Raw genomic sequence first — 27,867 nt, 5'->3', positions numbered from 1 at the left:
AGGCTGCAGTGCTAACCACTGAGCCACCGTGCCGCCTGCCCTTTTTAGTTAGTCCTGCTTCCTTTTTATTTCATGTCCGGCCAATTTGTTTCTTCAAGTGTCTGATTACCTACTTACTGCTCAAAATGCTTGCAAGGTGGTACGTTTCAACTCAGGAACAGGCCTGGCAGCATCAATGAAGAAAAATCAGAGTTAACGTTTCGGGTCCAGTGATCTTTCCTCAGAACTGGATCCGAAACGTTAACTCTGATTTCTCTTCACAGATGCTGCCGGACCTGCTGAGCTTTTCCAGCAACTTCTGCTTTTATTTCTGATTTACAGCATCTGCAGTTCTTTCGTTTTTTTATTTAGTATGTTTCAACTCGTTGACTGAAATGGAACTGACATTGCAGCTGAGCTAATCCCACTCCTCGTGCATCACCGCCCAAAATGAATTCCTACCCCTTATTATCATAAAGGCAAAATACTGAGGATGCTGGAAATCTGAAATAAATACAGAGAATGTTGGAGAAACTCGGCAGCCTTTGTGCAGAGAGAGAAAAACCAAGGAAATGTTTCGAGTCTGGTACCATTCCTCTTCACAAAGGTGCTGGGAATTTTGTTTTGTGTACTTTTGACAGAAGCAGAGGCCCAGTGCGAAAGACAGAGGGGTCAATAATGGAGAAAGAAAATAAGATGCAAAATTGGGTACAAATTAAGATGTGAAAGGAAGGGAATGAGTCCTCTATATCAGTGGTTTTCAACCAGTGAGCCACAGCAAGGTGAGAACTGTGCAACAAACGTTTTTGAAAGCAGCTGTGCTTTATTTGAGCATTGAGACTGTGTCTATGCTTCCAATCTGCTCTGGACCTTCAGCGTCTGTTACTGAAGGCAGTGCTTGGTGGCACAGGCACCCCATTCAACTGCATGTACATATGCCTCCATAGACATCTTACACTGCACATGTGCAGGAGAAGGGAAATCCATTTGGTTTTGCAGCCCTCTTGCACGTGCACAGAACCAAACATTCAATCTAAATACTGATAAAGGGAACTGCAGATGCTGGAGAATCCGAGATAACAAAGTGTGGAGCTGGATGAACACAGCAGGCCAAGCAGCATCTCAGGAGCACAAAAGCTGACGTTTCGGGCCTAGACCATTCATCAGAGAGATGATGAAGGGTCTAGGCCCGAAACGTCAGCTTTTGTGCTCCTGACATGCTGATTGACCTGCTGTGGTCATCCAGCTCCACACTTTGTTGTCTTGGATTCAATCTAAATAGGATCACATATTGTACTTCCAGAATGAGAAAAAAATGCACATGTGCCGTCGAGAAGCGCACATTTTAGCAGCTGTTGGGCTCTGTCTGTCTGGATATGATTCCACTTTTTAAGTCATACCACTGATCTAAGACTTAGAAGAAATTGAGAAGTTTCCCATCAAAAGAGGCAATTCCTCTGCTAATTCAGTCAATGAAACATCAGAACTCAAATGAAAGAAAAGCAAGAACTGTTCAGAGTCAGTACAATGTCAGCTTTGTGGCCTTTAGACTTTCATGGACAGGAGATGCTGCTTTTCCCTTTTCTGAATTTCTCATCTATGGAGAGAAATTGGCAAACACTTGTGAGGGTACCAAATAAGTTAAGACAACATTTACAGGCAAAACATCCATCTCTTGTGAACAAACATATTCAGTACTTCAAGAGCTTGAGAGAACAAAATGTCAAGCAGATGGACCCAATACGTATCAGATTTAATAGGAACTGCTGATGCTGAAGAATCTGAGCTAGTTTCAGAAAACGCTTCTGAAGGGTCTCAATATTCTGAATGTTGATATTGTCATGGTTGGGGCCAAATTGGAAAGGCTTGAATGTGGACTGTAGTCCACTGGGGAAGGGTCTAGGCCCGAAATGTCAGCTTTCCTGCTCCTCTGATGCTGCTTGGCCTGCTGTGTTCATCCAGCTCTACACCTTGTTATCTTGGGTCCAATATGTGATGGAGCAAGTGCAGGTACTGCACAAAATTTGAGAGACTAATTACCTGGTGGCTGAGCTTTGTAGCAAAATCAGAGAAGTCCAAACCCATGGTGAAACCTTATTGGCTACGTGTAAAATAACTGTAGGTGCGGTGTTAGGAGCTGCAGAAAAGATCAATAAAATTCCATTCTCCGATAATAATTAAATGGCGATTAGGTGAGCTGTCAGCAGATACTGAAGATGTGCTGCATGAGAAATTAGCAACTAGTCACTCATCGATTCCTTCTCAGATCAGAAAGTTCTGCACACATTGGCTGGCCCAGGTTCCCTACAATCCCAGTAAATCGCAGTTTACTCTACGTTGTGTTTTGCAGTGGATTGCTGGAAATTGGTGTGTTAAGCAGATTTTGAAAATTATGCCTGCACTTGCATTTGAAGATGGTGATTTGAAACATGAATGCTTTTGAAAAACATACCATAGGAACTATGGATGCTGTAAATCAGAAACAAGCACAGAAATTGCTGGGAAAACTCAGCAGGTCTGGCAGCAATTGCGGAGAGAAATCAGAGTTAACATTTTGGGCCCAGTGACCCTTCTTTAAAAACTTTCAGATGAGTGAATGCTTTTGATCCAACTTTAACTTGTCATATGCACTATGTTACAAACCTCTCTCTAGTAAGGCCCTAATTGGAATAAATGCAAGTAAATGTGATATTGATGAGCAATCGATTCATCTGGAAAAATTGGGTGTGACACGGAATTGTTTTTCTCATCAAAATATGCCCAAAATATGCCATGTTACTGAAAAATTTAGGAACGACTAGTCTATACTGAGAGCAAAGTAAACAAGACACAAACAAAACAAGACTATGGCGAGGCTTACCCTGGGATTAGTTCATTCAGGAACAGGTTAGATCTATTTATCTGTGTCCAGCAGAGATGGAAGAAGGAAAGCTAATAGAATTAAAGATGTTAAAAGCCAGAGGTGTATTTTTAGACAATAGACAAACTGGAACAATAAGGTCACCTACTTCTGTTTGATGGTATTCTGCTCACAGAAGGCCATATAATTTTTGTAATGATTGGGAGTTCAGAAGAATAAAGAACTGAGACCCCATGAGAGGATATTGCCTGCACCTAGCTATTAATCCTTAATTGATGTCAGCATGTTATAGAACAATTAAAATCTGCACTTTGCAGACCTGGCTTAGAATGTTCACTTGCAATTTGACAAAGATGTACAATTTTAACCAACTTGTTCAGTGGTTAGTACTGCTGCCTCACGGTGCCAAGATCCCAGGTTCAATCCCAGCCTTGGGTAACCATCTGTGTGGAGTTTGCATGTTCTCCCTGTGTCTGTGTGCGTTTCCTGATCATAATGAATGGTGGTGCTGGCTCGAAGGGCCGAATGGCCTACTCGTGCACCTATTGTATTGTCTATTGCTCTGGTTTCTTCCCACAGTCCAAAGATGTGCAGGCTAGGTGTGTTAGCCATGGGAAATGCAGGTTTATGGGTCTGGGTGGGATGTGCTGAGGGTCACTGTGGACTTGTTGGGCTAGAGGGCCTGTTTCTACATTGTTAGGGATTCTATAAATACTGTGAAGCTCACTGAAGTATGTTAGCTCAATTGTGGTATAATGAGAGATTTTCATTCCTTATTTGCTTCAAACAATCCTCATTATTTCTTTTGCTAAACTTATGGTGCTCACTGCAGTCCTACGATAGGGCTGAGCACAGAAATGAATCTCATACTCCACTGCTATCCTGAGATAGTTTTTTGAATATGATTTTTAACTAAGGATTGTCAACTGGATATGAAAAGGCCCAACAATACCATTCAAAAAAGGAACACTGGTGTTTCCCAGCAACCAATGGTCATGGCAATTTCCAAAATTTTTAAAAGGTTTTTAAAGGGATCAAGTACTTGCTTGTAAAACTCTGTACCTGGACAGTTTATCGCAACTCCACCAAAGACAAATGTGTACAGAGTGGGTGAGAGGATTAGCACATGATCTGATCTACTGGTGAAGGGTGCATTGAACTGTTAATGATGATGGGTGAGATATGCCAGAACTAGGAGCCACTGCAACATTATAAACCGCTGTGCCCTCATGAGGTCTCAACTGTTCCTTGGTCCAAAATCACCACTGACCTATCACCCATGAATGGACATGACTTTATCTTCCTCACTGACCCTTGCCCCAAATTTCCAATGGTCAGATGAGTAAAGACCCCTCAAGTGTGTTTATGGCAGACACAATGAATGCCACATGCTACATCTTCCGCGCATATGAAGAAATTATTTCTTGCAATGAAACATAGTATCCGGGCAAACGTTCAGGGATGTGTGTGACTAATGAGGTACAAATTATGTGACCCTGTCTACACATTATCTCAGATCAAATAATATCATCAAGCACATCGTTCACGCTATTAAATCTCTTGTCCAAAAGTATAGGATAAAACAAGAGAAGATTTCTGTGTTACCATGTCGCACATCAAAGCCACACTGTGGATACAAAGTTACGATCGCCAGCAGAGAACGTGTTCAGAAGGCAGGTGAGAATAGTTTTGCCAAGCCACCCACTTATCCTCATTCTGCAAGGTGTATGCTGTATCCCTCAACAAACAAGTGAGGATGGAATGGTATGTGACCAGCATGCGGGTATGGAGCCAACAGCAGCAGGACTAAAGGCCGTAGTCACACATCCCACAATGGGAACATGGCTACCTGCAAAGGCCTCTAAAGTGTACATTGAGTCCAGATCTTTGGAAGTTCCACTACTCAACAAAGCAGCATTGTGGAGGAACAGAAGCTAATTAAGGGCAGCGTACACTGTGCTAACTGCATTCAGCTGACTCAAAAACAAACACAATCAGAAAATGACCATGTAACTGAACACCAGGAGAGCCATCAACACACTGACAATGAACAGTCAAGGGCAAAATTCACATCTTCAAAAGGTTATGCCACAGAAAGATCTGGAAGAGTTATTAAACCTCGAAAATAATATGTGGGCTCTTATCGTTATATTATCATAAATGTTACAATCCTTATCTCTGTGCGACTAATTATGCTAAAATCCCATGTTCACGTGTTTTCACTTGTTTCACATGAAAGTTATCTTTGGAAAAATGGGTGATGTTGTATTATCACTTTAAGAGTGAAGGCCCTTTAAGAAACCCAATATGGAGTTGAACCTGCAATGGATGTTATCAAGTGATCAGAGGCCATAGTCAGTTTGTAGTATCCAGGATGCAGGCTATATCTAGTAATAGTTTTATAATATCTGTACTAGTTTAGCTGTAAATAAACCATTGGAGATCTTTTAATAAATATAATCCATGTACCTTATTTGTGTTACATTTGGATACCACAAGAATATTATGACATTAAGGGGGATTGGTCTGGGTGGGATGCTCTGAGGATCGATGTGGACTTGTTGGGCTGAAGGGCCTGTTTCCACACTGTAGATATTCTACGATTTATGAATACTGTTTATCTCACCTAAGTGTGTTAGCTCATTTGCAGTGTGATGAGAGAGATTTCCATTCATTCTTTGCTGCAAACAATCCTCATTGTTTCTTGCACTAAACTCATGATGCTCACTGCAGTCCCACTACAAGACTGAGCACAGAAATGAATCTCATCTCATTTTAAAACTTATCCAGTTTAAATCCTTAACCAGTTACACGTTCTTGACTTCATTCTATCTGTAATTTATCAGCTGTTCCCTCAGTAACACAAGTTTTAGATAATTCAGCAAACGCTGATGATATATAATTGGATTTCTTCAGTAAGTGAAATTCTCAATGTCCGGTGTAGAGAATTGATTGTGATATTTACTTGAGAACATATAATGGTTTAAAAATGCATTTTGTATAAAATAATTAAGAAAAACTTCATTCCTCAATATCAGAATCAAGCCATTGAATCTGGGATTAAGAAATATAGAAACTACAATGTGAACTATCCAGGCTGCACAGGGACTCGTTTGCCTTGGCCCGAACATACTGGATCGAGCTCAAAAAGCAACTCTTGAAGAAAGCATTAAAATCTCACTGACTTTGAGATCCATGCACAGATTGGAAATTGGGATGAACTGTGGCTGGCAAATTATGATTTCCTTTCTTTTCCATTGCTTAGTGCAATGAAAATGATGCCAAACTCCTGACATTGACTGGAGAGGCTGCAGGATTACTCATGGATGTGCCAATGAGTGATGTGTGGGACATGCCTGTGTATACAGTTGTCCCTGACACTTTTAGGGGTGAGGGGCAGGAGTTACAGTAGTAAAGGTTTACACTGATACTATTTCAAAGAACAGCAGGAGTGTTATCCCTGGTGTCTTGGCCAATATCAACGTCATTAAATCAATTAACATCAACTTCAGTCAACATCACTAAAAACAGATCACCAGGTCATGACCACATTGCTATTTGTGGGAGTTTACTGTGAGTAAATTGGCTGCAGTGTTTTCTTCATTATAGTGACTGCACTTATCATATATTTTATTGGCTATATTTGGGAAGTCCAGATGCTGGTGAAAAGACAGTATAAATGTAAGTTTTATTTTCCTTTTGTGAGCTGGATATTGAAAGTGCCAGCCTGACTATGAGAGGTGGAGACTGAGGGCAGTAAAGGGGCTGTGCATTACGTTGAGAGCTGAGAATGTATTGCCAGCTAACTGACAGCAGTCTAAAGGCTGTTCAGACCTGCCCAGTCCTTGTTAACTCATAATTAGGTGAGTTTTGCTTTTATCGCTCTCTGATGTATTATGTGGAAATAACAGTTTGATTGTTGTACTTCCTAAATCTGTAAGACCCTGAGGAATAGATATTGACCTGTCATACCTTTAACAATTAGAAGCTCGTGATCATTGTCTGACTCATGTCCTCTTTGGTGGTATAAATAGAATGAACTTAGCACATTAGGGATATAAATAAGTGGATTTAGTTTTTCTAAGGTTAGCGCTCCAGTCAGCGTAAACGTTGTTGAGATTCACTGTTCAATCTGCGTTGATGAAAGATCTGTATTCTCTGCCTGCCTCTCTGCCTCACTCTATGTTCCCCCTGTGTCTGAATTGGTCAATTTAACCTTTGCTACCTTCGACACAGACCAGGGAGTGAACAAAGAGGCCTTTCACCACTAGCTCTGTTGGATGACTTAGACAAATTATAAGTATCTATGCGGGTATGTTGTATGAGGCCGTGGGTAATTGAAAGGGTTAACTGACATTGTAAAATAACCTCCACCCATCAACATATAAAGTACTGTTGCTGGGAGTAGCTAGCCGTTTGTTGGACCATATATGGACCAATAGTAATGTGTACTTGCTCTTGAACCTGCTGTCCCATGAGAGATAATCATGATTCTTGGATGTAAAGTAACTAACCATTAGATATGCAATAAATCTGTTCTGTTTATCAAAATTGAGCCTCTCTTCTGCTGAAGTCTTCATTTTTTTTTAATATTCACTCATGGCATATGGACATTTCTTGCTGGCCAGTATTTTATTGCCTATATCTAATTGCCCTTGAGGGGTAGTGGTGAGCTGCCAGTAATTAAATGAAAACCACAAAGGAGGATTGGTGATGGTGAATCTAGCAAAGGCATGTCAGATGGCTATGATGAACGCCCCAGCCCCTACTGAATGGCTTATCCTGTAACGTTTGTGGGTCTGGAGGTTTTAGAAGGGTCACTTTTAACACATTTATATTAGTTGAATAAATACAAAATCACCGAAAGCTAAGAATGTCAGTGTTTCTGGTATTTGCAAATTTATGGGAAGCTGTGCTTATGTATTATGGGCAGAATTCTCTTCCAACTTACCTTAGATTGCAAAGTTAGAATATCCACAGAGAGTGATGTCCAACGCAACTTCCATTCTTCATAGATAGTGTATTTGTGTGTTGACCAGGCCAGAAATTAATTGCCCATCGCCAAGTGCCCTTGAGAATGTGTTGGTGAGCCACCTTCTCACATCATTGTCCAGTGATGTTGGGAGTGGTGTTAGGAAAGGGGTCCCAGTATTCAGACCTAGCAGCAGTGAAGGAGCAGCAATGTTGCTGTCAGTCACGTTGTGGCTTGGAGGCGATCGTGCAGAGGTTGTGGTGTTCACACGTATCTGCTGTCTTTGTCCTTTCAAGATGGTTAGAGCCAGTTGTTTTGGTGGTTGCTCTTGAAGGGGTTTCAGTGAGCTGCTGCAGTGTGAATGGTATGTGCTATGGTCAGAACGCATCAGTGGGGAGGGAGTAAACATTTAAGGTGGCTTGGCAACTCTGTCTATAAATCTTCACATTTCTCCATTCTTTCTCTGTAAATTGTACTTCTTTGACCGCTGGAAGGATATAAGCCTGGCTTAGCTCATTACTTCAATGGTACATGATTGGTGATGGCCTAGTGGTATTATCGCTGGACTGTCATTCCAGCAATCTGGGTAGTGTTCTAGGGACTTAAGTTCAAATCCTGCCACAGGTGATGGTGGAATTTGAATTCAATAAAAGCAGTCTGGAGTTAAAAGACTAATGATGACCATGAATCAATTGTCAGGAAAATCACTCCAGTTCACTAATGACCTTCAGGAAAGGAAGCTGTCATCCTTACCTGGTCTGGCCTACATGTGACTCCAGACCCACAGCATTGTGGTTGACTCCGAATTGCCCAATGGGCAACTAGGGATGGGAAATAAATGCTGCCTAGCCGGTAATATGTTCACCCTGTGAATGAATTAAAATAGAAACTAGCCTGGTAGGAAGCGACAGGAGCTGTGATGTGATGGTGGCGCAGAGGGAATGTCAGTAGGCTGAGATTCCTGAATTTAAGGTTCTGTGGGACATGGGTTTGAGTCCCACCATGGCAGGTGCTGAAATTTGATTAAATAAAAATCTGGAATTCTGAAAGAAAAGTGAGATTACTGATGACCGGGGCCACCAGAAATGTGGTTGAAACTTAACTGCTTTCTGGGCAATTCGGGATGGGTGATAGCTAGAGTCAGACAGATGTACAGCACAGAAACAGCTCCTCGGTTCAACTCGTCCATGCCGACAGGATATCCAAAATAAATCTAGTTCTATTTGTCAGCATTTGGCCCCTATGCCTCTAAACCCTTCCTATTCACGTACCCATCCAGATACCTTTTAAATGTTGTAATTGTACCAGCCTCCACCACTTCCTCTGGCAGCTTATTCCATACATGCACCACCCTCTACTTGAAAAAGTTGCCTGTTATGTCCTGTTTAAATCTTTCTCGTCTCACCTTTATTCCTATGGCATCTAGTTTTAGACTCCCCTACCTTGGGCAAAAGAATTTGGGTATTCGCCCTATCCATGCCCTTCATAACATTATAAACCTCTGTAAGATTACCCCTCAGCCTCTGATGCTCAAGGGAAAATAGCCTCGCCTATGCAGCCTCTCCCTGTGGTTCAAACCCTCCAACCCTGGCAACATCCTTGTAAATCATTTCTGAACCCTTTCAAGTTTAACAACATCTTTCCTGTAGCAGGTAGACCAGAATTGAACACAGTATTCGAAGAGTGGCAACATCGATGTCCTGTACAGCTACAACATGATCTCCCAACTCCAATAATCAATGTACTAACCAATAAAGGTAAGCATCAGAGGGGAGGCGATGGCCTAGTGGTGTTATTGCTGGACTGTTAATCTAGAGATCCAGATAACGTTCTGGGGACCTGGTTCAAATCCCACCATTTAAATTCAATAAATATCTGGAATTAAGAATCTAGTGATGATTGTGAATCCATTGCCCATTGTTGGGGAAAAACCCACTATGGTCCTTGAGGGAAGCAAACTGTCATCCTTACCTGGTCTGGCCTACATGTGACTCCTGACCTGCAGCAATGTGTTTGAGTCTCAACTGCCCTCTGGGCAATTAGGGATGGACAATAAATGCTGGCCAAGCCTGCAATGCCCTCACCCAGCGAATGAATAAAGGAAAAAAAAACTTCCAAATAAAGTGTGAAGCTGGATGAACACAGCAGGCCCAGCAGCATCTCAGGAGCACAAAAGCTGACGTTTCGGGCCTAGACCCTTCATCAGTGAGGGGGATGGGGTGAGGGTTCTGGAATAAATAGGGAGAGAGGGGGAGGCGGACCGAAGACGGAGAGAAAAGAAGATAGGTGGAGAGGAGAGTATAGGTGGGGAGGTAGGGAGGGGATAGGTCAGTCCAGGGAAGACGGACAGGTCAAGGAGGTGGGATGAGGTTAGTAGGGAGGAAATGGAGGTGCGGCTTGGGGTGGGAGGAAGGGATGGGTGAGAGGAAGAACAAGTTAGGGAAGCAGAGACAGGCTGGGCTGGTTTTGGGATGCAGTGGGTGGAGGGGAAGAGCTGGGCTGGTTGTGTGGTGCAGTGGCGGGAGGGGACGAACCGGGCTGGTTTTGGGATGCAGTGGGGGGAGGGGACGAACTGGGCTGGTTTTGGGATGCAGTGGGGGAAGGGGAGATTTTGAAGCTGGTGAAGTCCACATTGATACTATTGGGCTGCAGGGTTCCCAAGCGGAATATGAGTTGCTGTTCCTGCAACCTTCGGGTGGCATCAGTGTGGCACTGTAGGAGGCCCATGATGGACATGTCATCTAAAGAATGGGAGGGGGAGTTGAAATGGTTCGCAACTGGGAGGTGCAGTGGTTTATTGCAAACCAAACGGAGGTGGTCTGCAAAGCAGTCCCCAAGCCTCCGCTTGGTTTCCCCAATGTAGATGAAGCCACACCGGGTACAATGGATACAGTATACCACATTGGCAGATGTGCAGGTGAACTTCTGCTTAATATGGAAAGTCATCTTGGGGCCTGGGATAGGGGTGAGGGAGGAGGTGTGGGGCAAGTGTTGCATTTCCTGCGGTTGCAGGGGAAGGTGCCGGGTGTGGCGGGGTTGGAGGGCAGTGTGGAGCGAACAAGGGAGTCACGGAGAGAGTGGTCTCTCTGGAAAGCAGACAAGGGTGGGTATGGAAAAATGTCTTGGGTGGTGGGGTCGGATTGTAGATGGCGGAAGTGTCAGAGGACGATGCGTTGTATCCGGAGGTTGGTGGGGTGGTATGTGAGGACGAGGGGGATCTTTGGGCGGTTGTGGCGGGGGCGGGGTGTGAGGAATGTGTTGCGGGTACCTCACCACACCTGGCACCGTCCCCTGCAACCGCAGGAAATGCTACACTTGCCCCCACACCTCCTCCCTCACCCCTATCCCAGGCCCCAAGATGACTTGCCATATTAAGCAGAGGTTCACCTGCACATCTGCCAATGTGGTATCCTGTATCCATTGTACCCGGTGTGGCTTCCTCTACATTGGGGAAACCAAGCGGAGGCTTGGGGACTGCTTTGCAGAACACCTCCGCTCGGTTCGCAATAACCAACTGCACCTCCCAGTCACGAACCATTTCAACTCCTCCTCCCATTCTTTAGATGACATGTCCATCATGGGCCTCCTACAGTGCCACAATGATGTCACCTGCAAGTTGCAGGAACAGCAAGTCATATTCCGCTTGGGAACCCTGCAGCCCAATGGTATCAATGTGGACTTCACCAGCTTCAAAACCTCCCCTTCCCCCACCGCATCCCAAAACCTGCCCAGTTCGTCCCCTCCCGCCTCTGCACCACACAGCCAGCTCAGCTCTTCCCCTCCACCCACTCCATCCCAAAACCAGTCCAACCTGTCTCTGCCTCACTAACCTGTTCTTCCTCTCACCCATCCCTTCCTCCCACCCCAAGACGCACCTCCATTTCATACATACTAACCTCATCCCACCTCCTTGACCTGTTTGTCTTCCCTGGACTGACCTTTCCCCTCCCTACCTCCCCACCTATACTCTCCTCTCCACCTATCTTCTTTTCTCTCCGTCTTCGGTCCGCCTCCCCCTCTCTCCCTATTTATTCCAGAACCCTCACCCCATCCCCCTCTCTGATGAAGGGTCTAGGCCCGAAACGTCAGCTTTTGTGCTCCTGAGATGCTGCTTGGCCTGCTGTGTTCATCCAGCTTCACACTTTATTATCTTGGATTCTCCAGCATCTGTAGTTCCCATTATCACTCAAAAATTTCCAAATGCCTTCTTCACTATCCTGTCTACCTGGGACTCCACTTTAAATGAAGTATGAACTTGCACCCAAGATCTCTTTGTTTAGCAACAGTCCCTAGGGCCCTGCCATTTAATGTATAAGTCCTGTCCTGGTTTGCCTTGCCAAAATGCAACACTCTCATTTATCTAAATTAAACTCCACCTGCCACTCTTCAGCCCATCGGCCCATCTGATTAAGATCATGTTGTACTCTGAGATAACCTCCTTCCCTGTCCACTGCGCCACCAATTTTGGTGTCATCTGCAAACCTACTAACCATACCTCCTATGTCAAAATCATTTATGTAAACGATGAAAAAGCAGTGGACCCAGCACCAATCCATGTGGCACACCACTCGTCACAGGCCTCCAGTCCGGAAAGCAACCATCCACCACCTCCCTCTTTATCCTATATTCAAGCCAATTTTGTATCCAAATGGCTAGCTCTTCCTGTATTCCATGTGATCTAACTATGCTACCCAGTTCACCATACTTGCTGGTCTAGACAGTGATGCCCCTATCCTGTACTGTGAATATGCTGGTCACTCTACTTGTGGAAAGGTATTAATACCTTGGAAGCAGTTCAGAGAAGGTTCACTAGACTAGTACCTGGAATGAGCAGATTGCCCTATTAGGAAAGATTGGAGAAGTTAGGAATGCATCCTCTGGAATGTGGAAGAGTCAGAAGTGACTTAGTAGAAACATATGAGATCCTGAAGGGACTTAACTTGGTGAATATTGAAAGGATGTTTCCTCTTGTGTGAGAATCTAGAACAAATGGCCATTGTTTATAGATTAGGGAGCATCCATTTAAACTGAGGTGAGTAAACAATTTTTTCTCAGGAAGTCTTGAAACTTTAGTATTCCCTTCCTCAAAATCTTTAAATACTCTTAAGGCAGAGATAGACTATTGATGACAAGAAGATGGAAAATTATCAAGGATGTTCAGGAATGTAAAGTTGATGTTAAAACCAGATCAGCTATGATCTTATTGAATGACAGAGCAGGGCCAAGGGACCGAGTTGCCGTTATTGTTCTTTGTTCATTTCCTGCAAATGAGCAAAAAAAAACTGAATGGCAGAAATAAAATAGCGTAGGAAATCTGCTTTATTAAAAGAAACAACAAAGTCTTTGAAAAATCGATGTATTTGCAATGTAGGTATTGGGAATAAAAGACAGGGCTGGTTAAACTCAACAGGTTTGGCAGCATCTGTGGAGGGAAATGTTTCAGTTTGACAACTATACATTTAAAACGTCAAGCTGAGGCATTAACTCTGTCTCTCCAGAGATTGTGTGACCAGCTGAGTAATCACTGCAGGATTTGTTTTCCTTTCAGAATTCCAGCAGTACTTTGTGTCGGTCTTGCGTTTGGACTAAACTTTCTTTTCCTTCAATAGAATCAAAATACAGGAGCAACACGTAAAAAGTGTCAACAGTAATTGAGTGATGACAGCAACTTGCATTTATATAGCGTTTTAAATGTTGGGGCACACTTCTCGGGAGTGCAGTCAGACAATCATCTATCCTCACCCGTGCTAAACTTGTTTGTTTGCCTCCTTTCAGATTGGAGAGCACGTTTGTAGAAAGTCGCACAGAAACTGGGCTGTATTTTGAATCGGAGGATTTCCAAGAATATGCTGATGCCGCAGAATGGAGCTGAGGAACCTACTCCTGCGGCATTCTGTCGCCATGTGGCTGCTTTTACAAAGCTTTGTCCTGATGACCTTTTGCTTTAACTCAGCGACAACATGCCCGAAAGGCTGTTACTGTGCAGAACCGGAGAAGAAATTAATTGTCCGCTGCAGTGACATGCACCTGAGGGAGGTCCCCAAGGACATTCCAAATAATACTTGGAAGCTGTACCTTGATTCCAACCAAATAACGTCTATTCCACGTGATGTTTTCAAGGATCTGCGGGATCTGGAGGAACTGGATTTGTCCAATAATGCCATTCAGCACTTGGAGACTGGGGCATTCCGTGGTCTAAATGAAAGCCTGAAGATTCTGAATCTCTCACACAACAAACTGGAAACTGTGAATGAGGACGTGTTCAGCAAACTGAAAGCAAGTATAAAACTCTCAGGCAATCCCTGGTTCTGTGACTGCAGGCTGCAGGAAATGATTAAGACGGTGAACATTAAGATTGGGTTGTCCAACGACATCATTTGCGCGACTGCCTACCCAGAGGAGCACGCCAAGAAGTCTTTCCTGGAGGTCGCGCACCACGTGAACTTCTGTAACGTTCACAAAAAGACCACCGACGTGGCAATGCTGATCACCATGTTCGGCTGGTTCACCATGGTCATCTCCTACCTGGTGTACTACGTGAGACAGAATCAAGAAGATGCAAGACGACACCTTGAGTACTTGAAGTCACTGCCCAGCAAGCAGAGGAAGTCAGAGGCCTCCTCCACCATTAGCACAGTGGTGTAACATGACTTGCTGAGAGGTAAATTCTGGGGTTGCAAGAAGAAAGAAGAATGAAACCCACTGGTTCAAGATCCGTGACGCTGTAAAGATCCAACTGGGACGAGTCAGCATTTGGAAACCCAGTGGACCACAACTCTGGCGCCCATCCTCCCTCACAAAACTCTCATGTGGAAAAAATAGGGTCGCCAGAAGTAATTAGTATTGAAATGCTAACCTTCTGCTCGGTATTGTACTGAGGTTGAGGTCACAGTCAAGTCTACCCGCTAATATGAAAAATACTGTTATCGCCTTATGCTGTTGAAAACTAAGGAATGAGCCAGTAACAGGAGGAGAATAAGCCTGTTTTCAATGTCTTCTGAAGGACTATTCTTCCATTTGAGTCAGCCAAGGTTTAGCTCCTTCTTAGTGTCTGTCTTTCATTCCTTCTGTTACGAAGCATCCCTGGGTTTTGGAGGTCTGTGTCCAGCTCATACTACTCCATAGTGATTTTGACAGTTTGCAGACCTAATAACTGAGAGAGTGATACACGGGGCAGGAAAGTGTTTTGCTGGCCGAATCAGAGGGACTCATTTCAAGTTGAGGACAATGGTGCCGTACTTCCTCAAAACCTATGTTGCATCAGTTATGGTTCAAAATATCCCGTATCACAGCATGCAGATTTGGTTGAATAATGTGGGCCCACAGCCAACGTGTAGAGCGTCTAAACTGACAAGGGCAATCAGGAGTTGCTTGTGCATAAATCCTGTATTTGCCTTCTGTTCGAAGTTCTGTAATGGGGGGTGGAGATGCAGGGAAGAGAACTGGCTCAGTGATGGTGCAGCAATTGGAGCAGTACCTTCTCAGGAGCTTGTTTGTAATCAGTGTCATTTTCTCCACTAACTGCTTTGTGCTCCCTTGCTTAAAGAGCTATGCTGACTGAGTACTGTTTACAATTGAGCTCCCTGTTGCACTGACTTGCCTGCTCTATTTTTTTGCTTATGTCCACACTCTCGTGTTCATTGGCAATGCTTGAGGGGCTCACTGGGCACCAGTGGGGTAGTGTTGGCGAACTGGCGTGCATCATCAACCCTCTGGGATGTTATTTATATTTTTCCTAGTTTATAGTGGTGTCCCCCTCAGTTGGGGGCACTTTCCTTTTAGTTGATTTTAAAAAAAGAGAAATTTGATTGCCCATTATAAAGGAAGTAGAATTGTGCTCCTTAGCCACAAATCAACTACAGCAAATTTTTCTTTCTTACCTGGGGCTCAGGGTGAAAGTTGCACCATCACGGACGGTTCATGTTGGAAAGCAAGGCATTTATACAAATCTGCTTTGTTGGGATTAGCTGTATCTGCATCCTATAAGACCAAATGCCACAATACCAATTCCTGCCATTAAGTGATTGGATTGATGCTTCACTAGTGCAGGATAGAAGAGTAAGTTAAGCCTGAGCAGCCATGTGCAATTTGGCCTTTCAGCTAAATAACCCAGTGAGACTCAGCTTGCTGAAGTTATATTCGGAATGAATTATAATTTCAAATCTTTGATCTATTTCGATTCCAAGGCTTCTTGGGAACCCAGACTGAGATTGCCCAGTCAACCCAGGTGCCTTAATTTGCCTCTCTTGATAGTAATATTTCTAACATTGGTGTACCAGTCATAAGGGCACACAGGACATTACAGCCATGATAATGATTTGGGTCGGGCATTATCGGCATGGACTGGTGAATGGAAATTCCTGTTTGACAAATTTATTGGTGTTTTTGTGACGATGTTACTAACACAATTGATAAAGGGACTCTTAACATTCCTTTTGAGAGGGCCACAATATCAGAGCATGGATGAACTACAGAGGCTGTACAAGGCTCTGGTCAGACAGCATTTGGAATATTGTGAGTGGTTTTGGGACCCCTATTTAAGGAAGGATGTGCTGGCTTTGGAGGGGCTGCAGTAGAGGTTTACATGAATGATCCCAGGATGAACAGCTTGTCATATATGGTGCGGTTAAGGACTCTGAATCTCTACTCATTGGAGTTTGGAAGGATGAGGAGGGAGATCTGATTGAAACTCACAGAATACTGAGAGACCTGGATAGAGTGGACATAGAAATGATGTTTCTGCTAGTAGGGGAGAAAAGGACCTGAGAGCACAGCATAGGGGGAAGCAATGACTCTTTAGAATTGAGATGAGGAAGAATTTCTTCAGCCACAGAGTGGTGAATCTGTGGAACTCATTATCACAGAGGGCTGTGGAGGCCAAGTAATCTAGTGTATTTAAGACAAAGATGGATAGGTTCTTGGTTAGTGACGGGATCAAAGGTTACAGGGAGAAGGCAGAAGAATGGGGTTGAGAAATACATCAGCCATGATCAAATGGTGAAGCAGACTTGTCAGGCTGAATGTTCGTATGGATGTTGTATACTTCGATTTTCAGGAGATTTTTCATATTGTTCCTACAGGAGACTGGTTAGAAGGATTAAAAGCACATGACAAGAAGGGAATGTGCTGGTATAGGTTGGCTAACAGACAGAGTGTGAGAGTAAATGGGTCTTTCTGGAATTGGCAAGCTTAACTAGTGGGATACGGGAAAGATCAGTGCTTGGTCCCCAGCCATTCACAATATATGCCAATGATTTGGAGGAAGGGACCAAATGCAATATTTTCAAATTTTTAGATGATACAAAACTAAGTGGGAATGTGTGTTATGAGGAATATATAAAGCAGATTCAGGAGGGTTTGGGCAGGCTTAGTAAGTGAGCAAGAACATCGCAGACAAAATATAATGTGAAAAATGAGAGGATATTTACTTTGGCAGAGAGGAATAGATGTGCAGAAAGTTTCCTAAATAGTAAGAGGTTGGAAAGTGTAGATGTGGGTGTTCTTGGTAAGTAACAGAAGTCTAATATTCAGGAGCAGCAAGCTATTAGGAGAGTTAATGGAACGTTAGTCTTTATTGCAAGAGGATTTGAATACAGGAGTAGTGATGTCTTGCTTCACTGTTATAGGAGCTCAGTTAGACCGCACCTGGAGGACCGTGTGCAGTTTTGGTTTCCTTCTCTCAAGGAAAGATATTATTCCCATGGAGAGAGAACAATAAGGTTCCCCTGACTTGTTCCTGACTATTCTGTGAAGAAAGGTTTGGAAAACTGAACTTGTGTTCTCTACAGTATTGAAGAATGAGAGGGCATCTCATTACAACCTACAAAATCATTAAAGGGATAGACAGGGTAAATGCAGGTAAGATGTTTCCTATGGCTAGCGAATCAAAAACTTGGGGCACAATTTAAAATTAAGAGGGATACCACATCGGTCTGAACTGAGAAGAAATAATTTTAGCGAGAATGTTGTGAACCCTTGGAAATCTGTACCAAAGAGGGCTGTGGAAGCTTGGTATGTTTCTGGTAGAAACTGATAGATTTTTGATTATAGTGGTGTTCGGTGTTATGGGGATGGGGTGGATAAAAGGCATTCAAATGTTGATCATATTCAACAGTAGGACAATCTCGATGGGCTGAAGGACTTCCTCCTGTTCCTATGTTCCTGTAGCAATTTCTCAAAACAGCATGTTTAAATTAATTATTACAGTTAAGGCATTGGCTCTGATGCCAAATTGGAAACATCTCTGCTGAGCACATTGCAAGGAAAGACAGTGAGTGTCATGTCAAATGAGGCAATGTAAGGTTGTTGAAAACTTTTGAAGATGGAATGGTTCACTGACTTCACCAAGGCTGGTCTCCTGAGACAACTGCCGAGATACTGAGCTCAAAAGTTTAGCCATGCCATTGAGTCCTGGAGAAATCCCCTTGAACTCAAAGCTGGAATGAACACTTTACACCTGAAATAATGGGAACTGCAGATGCTGGAGAATCCAAGATAATAAAATGTGAGGCTGGATGAACACAGCAGGCCAAGCAGCATCTCAGGAGCACAAAAGCTGACGTTTCGGGCCTAGACCCTTCATCAGAGAGGGGAATGGGGTGAGGGTTCTGGAATAAATAGGGAGAGAGGGGGAGGCGGACCGAAGATGGAGAGAAAAGAAGATAGGTGGAGAGAGTATAGGTGGGGAGGTAGGGAGGGGATAGGTCAGTCCAGGGAAGACGGACAGGTCAAGGAGGTGGGATGAGGTTAGTAGGTAGGAAATGGAGGTGCGGCTTGGCGTGGGAGGAAGGGATGGGTGAGAGGAAGAACAAGTTAGGGAGGCAGAGACAGGTTGGACGGGTTTTGGGATGCAGTGGGTGGAGGGGAAGAGCTGGGCTGGTTGTGTGTGCAGTGGGGGGAGAGGACGAACCGGGCTGGTTTAGGGATGCGGTGGGGGAAGGGGAGATTTTGAAGCTGGTGAAGTCCACATTGATACCATTAGCCGGTATCAATGTGGACTTCACCAGTTTCAAAATCTCCCCTTCCCCCACTGCATCCCAAAACCCACCCGGTTCGCGCCCTCCCCCCACTGCACACACAACCAGCCCAGCTCTTCCCCTCCACCCACTGCATCCCAAAACCCGTCCAACCTGTCTCTGCCTCCCTAACCTGTTCTTCCTCTCACCCATCCCTTCCTCCCACCCCAAGCCGCACCCCCATCTACCTACTAACCTCATCCCACCTCCTTGGCCTGTCCGTCTTCCCTGGACTGACCTATCCCCTCCCTACCTCCCCATCTATATTCTCTCCACCTATCTTCTTTTCTCTCCATCTTCGGTCCGCCTCCCCCTCTCTCCCTATTTATTCCAGAACCCTCACCCCATCCCCCTCTCTGATGAAGGGTCTAGGCCCGAAATGTCAGCTTTTGTGCTCCTGAGATGCTGCTTGGCCTGCTGTGTTTATCCAGCCTCACATTTTATTACTTTACACCTGAACGTGGTCCCATCCGCAACAGATCTCTGACCAAGGTTTTCAGCCACAAACATTGACAGTAATATTGAAATTCAAACAGGAACTGATGTTAATGCTTAGCTGTCGTCCACGCAAAATTTCCAACCAAGGACTGGCAATATCGTTTTCATCTCCACAGAAGGTTCCACAGGAAAGTAGAGAAGTAGTTTGAAGTCCTTTGGGTGACAGTGATTTCAGGGTTGATTAATTAACAGTCAATTTATTTGCTAAGTTCAAACTCAGTTGACCTGGGGAACAGCTGAATAATTGTATTGAACCATTTTCTTGATTTCAAGCCGTTTTCTCTTATTGTGGTCACATTCCTCATTTCATCCCTCAACCCAGGGAAGGGTAATTGTACCCAACTCAGTTAAAGGACTCTTCACAACCTTAGGCTAACTGAACAAAAAGAATACTCATGTAGATTTATTTAACTATTTGTTCTTTGCTGTGAGTTTTTTTAAAAAGCCTTGAATTTGTCTGATGTTAGTCTAACTCCTTCTTATTTAAGCTGGCCAGTATCATTTTAAGTAGTTCTGACCATGCTGGAACTGCAAGACTAACATATGAAGAGAGAATAAATTAGTTTGGACTATATTCACTGGAATTTAGAGGAATGAGGTGGGATGGGGGTATAGTCTCATAGAAACTTATAAAATTCGAACAGGGCTAGATAGGGTAAACAAAGAAGGATGTTTCCAGTGACCAGGGAGCATAATGTAATGGTTTGAGGTAGATCACTGAGGACTGAGGTGAGAATTTCTTCAAAGAATGGTCAGCCTGTGGAATTCTCTGCCAAAAAAACAGTTGAGGCCAAAAACGCTGAATGATTTCAATAACCAGTTAGATATTGTCCTTAGACCTAAGGGGATTGAAGGGTATGGGGTAAAAGCAGGAACAGAGCGCTGAGTTGGATGATCAGCCATGATCTCATTGAATGGTGGAGCAGGCTTGAAGGGCCCACTAGCCTACTCATTTTCCAATTTTCTGCAACAAAAATATTCACTTTTAGGAGAATCGGTTTCACAAGAGATAAAAGGAATAACTGAATGCCGCAAGCCTGGATGAAGCAATGCTGGATATGAACAGTAAGTCATTCAGTGCAAAAAAATCACCCTTTTTATAAGAAGTTAAACTATGGTGGTGTAGTGGTTATGTAACAATGCAGTGGCTCCGCTAATAATCTAAAGAAGATTACTGCAATCCCAACTCAGCAGTTTGGGAATTTAAATTCAGTGCAAAGAACACGACGTTGTCAAATTGTCAGAAATGCTCTTTCTGTGGTGCCCTTTAGGGAAGAAAACCTGTTGTTCTTTTCTGAGCTATCCTACTTATGACTCCAGCCCCAAGCTAATAATTTCCCAGTCGTGGGGCCTAGCCAGCCACACAGTGCATTGGACTGTTTCGGTCAAAGAATAAGAAGGGTCAGGCAATAAATGTTGGCCTGGCCGGTGAGACCCACGAGAATGAATCAAATTAGCCCTGATTAGACGGCTTGTTTCAAGACTTCCATTTATTTTGTCACCTGCAAAGGTTCACCAACTTTTGAAAAGGCCAAGATTTTGAGATTCACATTCACAAAATGTGCATTGTGAATCTAATTGTGCATCTTTGGCTGATGGACCGGTACAGCCCAGACTGTCCAACTTGAGAAATCAGGCCTATTCAAAAGGATCAAATTACTGATGCAACCAAAGGTTGGAAAGGGGAAAAAAGATTGTTGGCTAATTTCAAATAAGACGCACAACTTGAAATGCAAGTATTTAAAATGAGATGCAACCTGAGTGTGACAACCAATGTCAAGTTATAGGTTTGCCCAATTTAAAGAATACTGAACACAGCCTCAACTCCAAGTAAAAGTCAGTATTAATGAAACTGGTCTCTTGCTGAACTCGTACCATCTCAATTTATTAGTGTGAATCTCTCGCTGCAGCAGTCCCATCAGTGAGGAATATTCCTAGCCATTCCACAAAATGTTTTAAACCCATTATGAAAAATACAAAAACTGCAGAGGGTGATTATGTTCTAACAAGAAGATTCTGATGTTTCTGAATTCTGGAATTGAATGATCTTAACACATGGATTAGAAGGACTTAGAATTCCATAGAGGACACATCACCTTTGGAGTCCACCCTCATAGAACCAGGACATTCAGTGACAATGTGCATTTGCTGGTAAAAGCTAATGAGTAGATAAGAGTTGTAAATCTAAAGAGCTGCCTCTACTTTGGGAACCCAAAATTGCTCAAAGGAATTTAAGTAATAAATTTAGAAGGTATTCTTCACCAATTCCTTGGTGCTATTTTGCTCGCAGATTGCACCAGAGCATCAGAGAACAGGAGTGAAGGATCTTTAGGTGGTGTCTCTACGTGCAACGTCAAGTCAACCTCTGTTCAGCTGGGGAAAAAAAAGCACAATGTAATGCAGGAATTGCTAGCATCTTTTCAAGTGCCTGAAAGCATTAATCCATTTCTTAACTTGTTTTCGAAGCTTTTGTTGTTGCAATCAAATACCATTGTCTTTTTCATAGCTGTTTTAACTGGTCTGTGCAGGCTGCATGTTCCACCTACAATTTATGTTTCTTCTGTCTGATCTCCATGTAAGTGTTATAGACTGTCTGGAGTTAATTTGACAAACATGCTAAAGTAGAGATAGATAGTTAGTTAGTTAGTTAGTTTAGAAGAGTTTTTGCATGGGTTCTTTCTTTTTACGTTTTTATCTGAAGAGCCTGTGGTCATGAATGTTTCGGATTACAAACAATCAAGCAGGCCTTGTCTACTTTCAGCTGTCATTGATATTCCTAAACTGGCTGCTGTCTCAACAGCAACACTGGATTTTGTAAACTTCAGTTGCTGACTTGCAGGCTTAGCGTTCTGTCCATCATGGGGTATTTACATCAAAATGGTGTGGAGTTTCATTTGCCGTGTTTGTACTTTTTTGTGAGGTCCTTCACCAACAAAATAATAAAATGATTGTCTCCTCCATTTGAAGTTCTGGAATTATTTTGTCTCTTATCCCGTATTCCCAAGTTTTTGCAATAATCCATTGTGCCAGTTTTGGGATTTCCTAAAAATTTGATTTAAAGCGGTGGACTAAGTCACTGAGGTTGACAATAATCAGTTCACCAATAATTGGATGGAAAACCATTGGAAATCGGAAACATTTGATTTTATGGAAAATTCGAGGCAGCGTGTATTAAGGGTATTATCAATACTGGTCAGCCAGCGGCACCACACCCATGAGAAAATAGAATAAATATCATTATGCAGTAGACACCTATGTATATCAGATTTTGTATGAATGGTGTAATAATACAGAATCAGTCACAAAACAAATCTTTACAAATGCTGATCACTTCCCAGGACAGCAACACTAAAGAACTAAACTGCAAATATCTGGTATGAGCTGTTCAGAAGATCTTGTGGCACAGCTGGTAGTGTCCCTACCTCTAATCCAGAAGTTCCAAGTTCAAGTTTCATTTCAGGAGTTCCTGACCAAGGAAGGTACTCTCATAACACAGCCAAATAGATTCAGTCTGAACTTGTAAATTGATCCAAAATTTGCCACTGATGGGCTGCAAGAGTATGAAAGATTCCTGGTCAGCCATCTAATGGAAAGACGGTCTCTGTCATCACTATCCATAGCTCTGCACTAAAACATGTACGGAGGGACAGCACAGCAGCATAGTGGTCAACGCTGCTGCCTCACAGTGCCAGGGACCTGAGTTCAATTCCATACTTGGGCAATTATATTGGAGTTTGCATGTTCTCTCTGTGTCAGCGTGAGTTTCCCTTGGATGCTGCAGTTGTCTCACATATGCATTCTCTCTCTCTCTCTCTTCTCTCTCTCGCTCTCGCTCTCTCTTTCTCTCTCTCTGTGAGGGAGGGAGATAGGTGATGGCCTAATGGTATTATCGCTGAACAGTTAATCCAGAGACCCAGATAACATTCTGAACCCCTGAGTTCACAACCAGCTGTGGCATATGGTGGAATTTGAATTCAGTAAATATCTGGAATTAAGAATCTAATGATGACTGTGAATCCATTGTTGATTGTCAGGTAAAACACATCTGGATGAGGGGTCTAGGCCCAAAACATCAGCTTTTGTGCACCTAAGATGCTGCTTGGCCTGCTGTGTTCATCCAGCTCCACACTTTGTTATCTGGTTCACTAATATCCTTTTAGGGAGGGAAACTGCTATCCTTACCTGGCCTGGCCTACATGTGACTCCAGACCGACAGCACGTGGTTGACTCTTAACTGCCCTCAGGGCAATTAGGGATGGGCAACAAATTCTGCCTAGCCAGCAGTGCCCTCATCCCATGAATGAATAAAGAACAAAATCATGCACACTCTCTCTTGTCCCCTCACAGACTCACACTCTCTCCCACACACACGTGAATCTATAGAGTGAATTTGTATTTCCAGATACATTTTATTTTGTTCAAAAAGCACACAATTTATAGATAGTCAATGTGGCATTTTATAAATTCCTGCTTTAGAGATAAAACCAGTCTGACTCCAAACCAAAACACAAACAGATTCTAAACAGGGCCTCACACCTAACATGCATTGCCTGAGCTAAAATTTCAACTCTTCTTCAAACTGATGAAACCTTTAGTTCTCTCAGGACATTGACTTAAGAGGAATTCAGGGATTTACATACACATATTAATCAACTAAAACCTTCTAACTGATTAAAGATTTAACAGCATCTCACGTTTGTTTAATACATCTGATCAGTGGTGTGCCCCTTTGATCTTTAATTTATAAATTCTGTGTCTGAAACTACCTCTCTCACTAACACCTGAAGGAGAGGCTCCAGAAAGCTTGTGTTTTCAAATAAACATGTTGGACTATAACCCTGGTGTTGTGTGATTTCTGACCTTGTCCACATGAGTTCAACACCAGCATCTCCACATCAGTCCAAAGATGTGTACGTTTTGTGGATTGGCCGTGCTAAGTTGCCCATAGTGTCCATGGATGTGCAGGCTAGGTGGGTAGCCATGGGGAAATATAGGATTACAGGGGTAGGGTGGGTTAGTGGATCTGGGTAGGATGTTATTTCGAGAGCTGTCATGAATGTGATGGACCAAAATGGCTTGCTTCCACATTATAGAGATTCTATGCTTCTACAACGACCCATTTTCTTTTGGGACTACTTGGCTGGTTGGTTGATATGAATCAGATTGGTGTTGAATACATTGAGGTTCATTGAGTGATAGAGTCAACAGACCCTTCGGTCCAAATCATGCATGCCAATGAAGTTTCCAAAAACTAAGTTAGTTCAATTTGTCCCATATCTCTCTAACCCTTTCCTATTCATGTACTTGTACAAATGTATTTTAAGTGTTGTAACTGTTCCTGCATATAACACCTCCTCTGGCAGTTTATTCTACAGACAAACCCCCCACTGTGTGAAAAATTTGTTCCTCAGATCCCTTTCAAATCTTCCTTCTCTCACCTTAAAAAAAACCTCTATTTTTCAAATCCTCTATGTTAAGGAAAAGACCTTTGCTTTTCACCATATTTGTGCCCCTTGTGATTTTATAAACCTCTATAAGGTCATCCCTCAACCTCCTACACTCCAGCCTATCCTGTATCTCCTATAACTCAAACCCTCCAGTTATATCATTGTAAATCTTTTCTGCATCCTGTTCAATTTAATAAATCCTTCATGTAGCAGAGCGACCTGTAGACAGTGCCTCACCAACATCCTGTACAACCACCACATGACATCCCAACTCCTGCACTTGATGCTCTGACCAACGAAGGCAAGTGAGCCAAATGTTTTCTTTATCACCCTGTCTACCTATGAAACTTTCAAAGAACTATGTACCTGAACCATAGCTCTCTCTGTTTAACAATATTACCTAGGCCCTTACCATCACCTGTGTAAGTCCTGCCCTTGTTTGTTTTAACCAAAATGCAACATGTCGCATTTATCCAAATTAAACTCCATCTGCCACTCCTCAGCTCAATGGCCCAATGATCTAGATCCCCTCATAGTCTTAGATAACCTTCTTCACAGTCCACTATACCATCAATATTGGTGTTTCAGAACATAGAACAATACAGCACAGAACAGGCCCTTCAGCCCTCAATGTTGTGCTGACCTGTGAACTAATCTAAGCCCATCCCCCTACACTATCCCATCATTATCCATATTGTGCCAACTTACTTACCATGCTTTCTAAATTCTCATCTAAATCATTTATATAAATGACCAACAGTACTGGACCCAGTACCGATCCCTGTGGAACACCACTGGTTACAGGCATCCAATCCAAAAAACAACGCTCCACCACCAGTCTCTGAACCCTACTGTCAAGCCAATTTTGTATCCAATTGACAAGTTCTCCCTGAGTCCCATGTGATCCAACTTTACTGATCAGTCTACCATGCGGAACATTGTCAAAGGCTTTACTAAAATCCATGTAGACAACATCTAACACTCTGACCTCATCTAACTTCTTGATCATATTCTCAAAAAACTCAATCAAATTTGTGAGACACGATTTCGCACACACAAAGTCTAATTAATCCTTGCTCCCTCCAAATGTATGTAAATCCTATCTCTCAGAATCCCCATCAATTTAGCGATCACTGATGTCAGATTCACAGGTCTACAGTTCTCAGACTTCTCCTTACAGCCTCTCTTAAACAAACATCAACATTAATCACCTTCCAATCCTCCGGCACATCACCAGTGACTGTAGATGATACAACTATCACTGCTAAGAGCCCCTCAATTTCTCCCCAGGCTTCTGCCTAGCAATAGGGGTGGTGCTTTTCAGAATAGAATCCCTATAGTGTGGAAACAGGCCGTTGGCCCAACAAGTCCACACTGAACCTCAGACCATCCCAGCCAGACCCATTCCCCTGTAACTGACCTAATCTACACATCCCTAAACACCATGGGCAATTTTAGCGTGGACAATTTACCTGACGTGCACACCTTTGGACTGTGGGAGGAAACCAGAGAACCCGAAGGAGACCCACGCAGACACGGGGAGAATGTGCAAACTCCACACAGTTGCCGAAGCGTGGAATCAAACCCAGGCGCTGTGAGGCTGCAGTGCTAACAACTTTTGTTGTGCTGCCCAAGGTTTTTAAGTAAGGTTCTCAGTAGGTCATGCAAAACAATTCAGAGGTCACTGAAGAAATCTTCCCAGGACACAGTTAGCTGGAGTTAGGAGACAGAAGCAGAGCTCGTGCAGAAAATAACTGTTTAGTCAATGGCTGAGATCTTAACTCCTGGTTCTGTGTATTTGGAGCTCTGATAAAAGTCAAGAGCAGTTGAGCAGCCCTGTAAGTTAGATAGTTCGGGAACTCAGGAAAAAGTCTGAGAAGCCAGTCAGCAGGTACGATTCAAAGTTAGGACTTACAAGAAACTAAGTACTACTAATAATTCAGTGTAGTAGAGAATGGGGGTTGAAAACCCAAAGTAGTAATTGCGAGTAGCAACTGGGCAAGATTAGAGCTCAGGTAAAGGGGAAGAGTAGCAGTACCTGCTTGGTGAAGCTAGCTGTCTATGAAAAGCTGAAATTATACCAGTGAATTGGTGCTGGGCAGTTTCCAGAATTAAGGCATGAATAGTCCTGATTGGAAAAATGACAACGGCAATCATTGATAACAAAGTGTGAAGCTGGATAAACACAGCAGGCCAAGCAGCATCTCAGGAGCACAAAAGCTGACGTTTCGGGCTTAGACCCTTCATCAGGGAGGGGGATGGGGTGAGGGTTCTGGAATAAATAGGGAGAGAGGGGGAGGCGGACCGAAGATGGAGAAAAAAGAAGATAGGTAGAGAGGAGAGTATAGGTGGGGAGGTAGGGAGGGGATAAGTGAGCCCAGCGAAGACGGACAGGTCAAGGAGGCGGGATGAGGTAGTAGGTAGGAAACGGAGGTGCGCCACCGTTTGTGATGTTGCATTTTTTTGAGGAAGCTCCAAAGTGAGGTCATCGATAATGAAGAAGTGGCATCCTTTGTAAAGTTTAATGAGATTTAATAAACCACAGTATCATTAACATTTAAAAGTTTGCTAAGAAATCCGTGGGTTTTGAACTGTATTCTTTATTTGATGTATTTTGTTGGGGCGTTTGACAACAGTTTGACTAATACCCATTTTCTACTCAGGTTAGTTCTACTGGATGTTGTAATTTGCATATGTAGTAGATTGTACTACTGTCCAGACTTTGTACAGTATTATTTTACTTGTAAACTACAGAACCTTATAGATTTATTCTCTCACCATGTATCTGGGATCCGACATTTTGTCTAATGTTTTTAAAAAGGTACAGATTCCTAGCCAGATGATAACATTATGTTGGCTGTCTGGTCTGAAATCATAACAATGAGCATTGTAGTGAACTACAGCACTACCCAGTTTCCTCAGTTTCACTTCGTATTACCATTGGGGTTACATGAAACAGGTATGACAGATATACAGTGCAGAAAAAGACTGTTTGGCCCATCAGCTCTATGCTGATAGTTATATACTGTTTTGATTCCAGCTGACAGTACAATAGGATATGTCAAATCCCAGAATTGAACCTTGTCTCTTAGATTA

The 27,867-nt window shown here is 43.2% G+C and overlaps 1 protein-coding gene across 6 annotated transcripts in view; it reads left to right on the top strand.

The window, feature by feature from the left end:
* Positions 1-27,867, top strand: part of lrrc3ca (leucine rich repeat containing 3Ca) — a 177,647-nt gene that overhangs the window by 47,831 nt on the left and 101,949 nt on the right. For 2 of the 6 annotated variants that reach the window (XM_059638765.1, XM_059638767.1), the window contains exons 2-3: positions 9,461-9,568; positions 13,587-18,355. The exons of 1 other annotated variant lie outside the window; for it this stretch is intronic. In XM_059638765.1, the coding sequence (XP_059494748.1) occupies positions 13,674-14,456 (783 nt within the window). In that variant the 5' untranslated portion in view covers positions 9,461-9,568; positions 13,587-13,673 and the 3' untranslated portion in view covers positions 14,457-18,355. Of the gene's footprint in view, positions 1-9,460; positions 9,569-13,586; positions 18,356-27,867 lie in introns of those variants that run through there. 3 more of the 6 variants (XM_059638766.1, XM_048560811.2, XM_048560810.2) reach the window with 2 other exon arrangements.

Source organism: Stegostoma tigrinum, chromosome 31, assembly GCF_030684315.1.
Source record: "Stegostoma tigrinum isolate sSteTig4 chromosome 31, sSteTig4.hap1, whole genome shotgun sequence".
NCBI classification, from domain to species: Eukaryota; Metazoa; Chordata; class Chondrichthyes; order Orectolobiformes; family Stegostomatidae; genus Stegostoma; species Stegostoma tigrinum.
The sequence above is the reverse complement of the archived record's forward strand: the minus strand, read 5'-3'. Positions and strand labels throughout refer to the sequence as shown.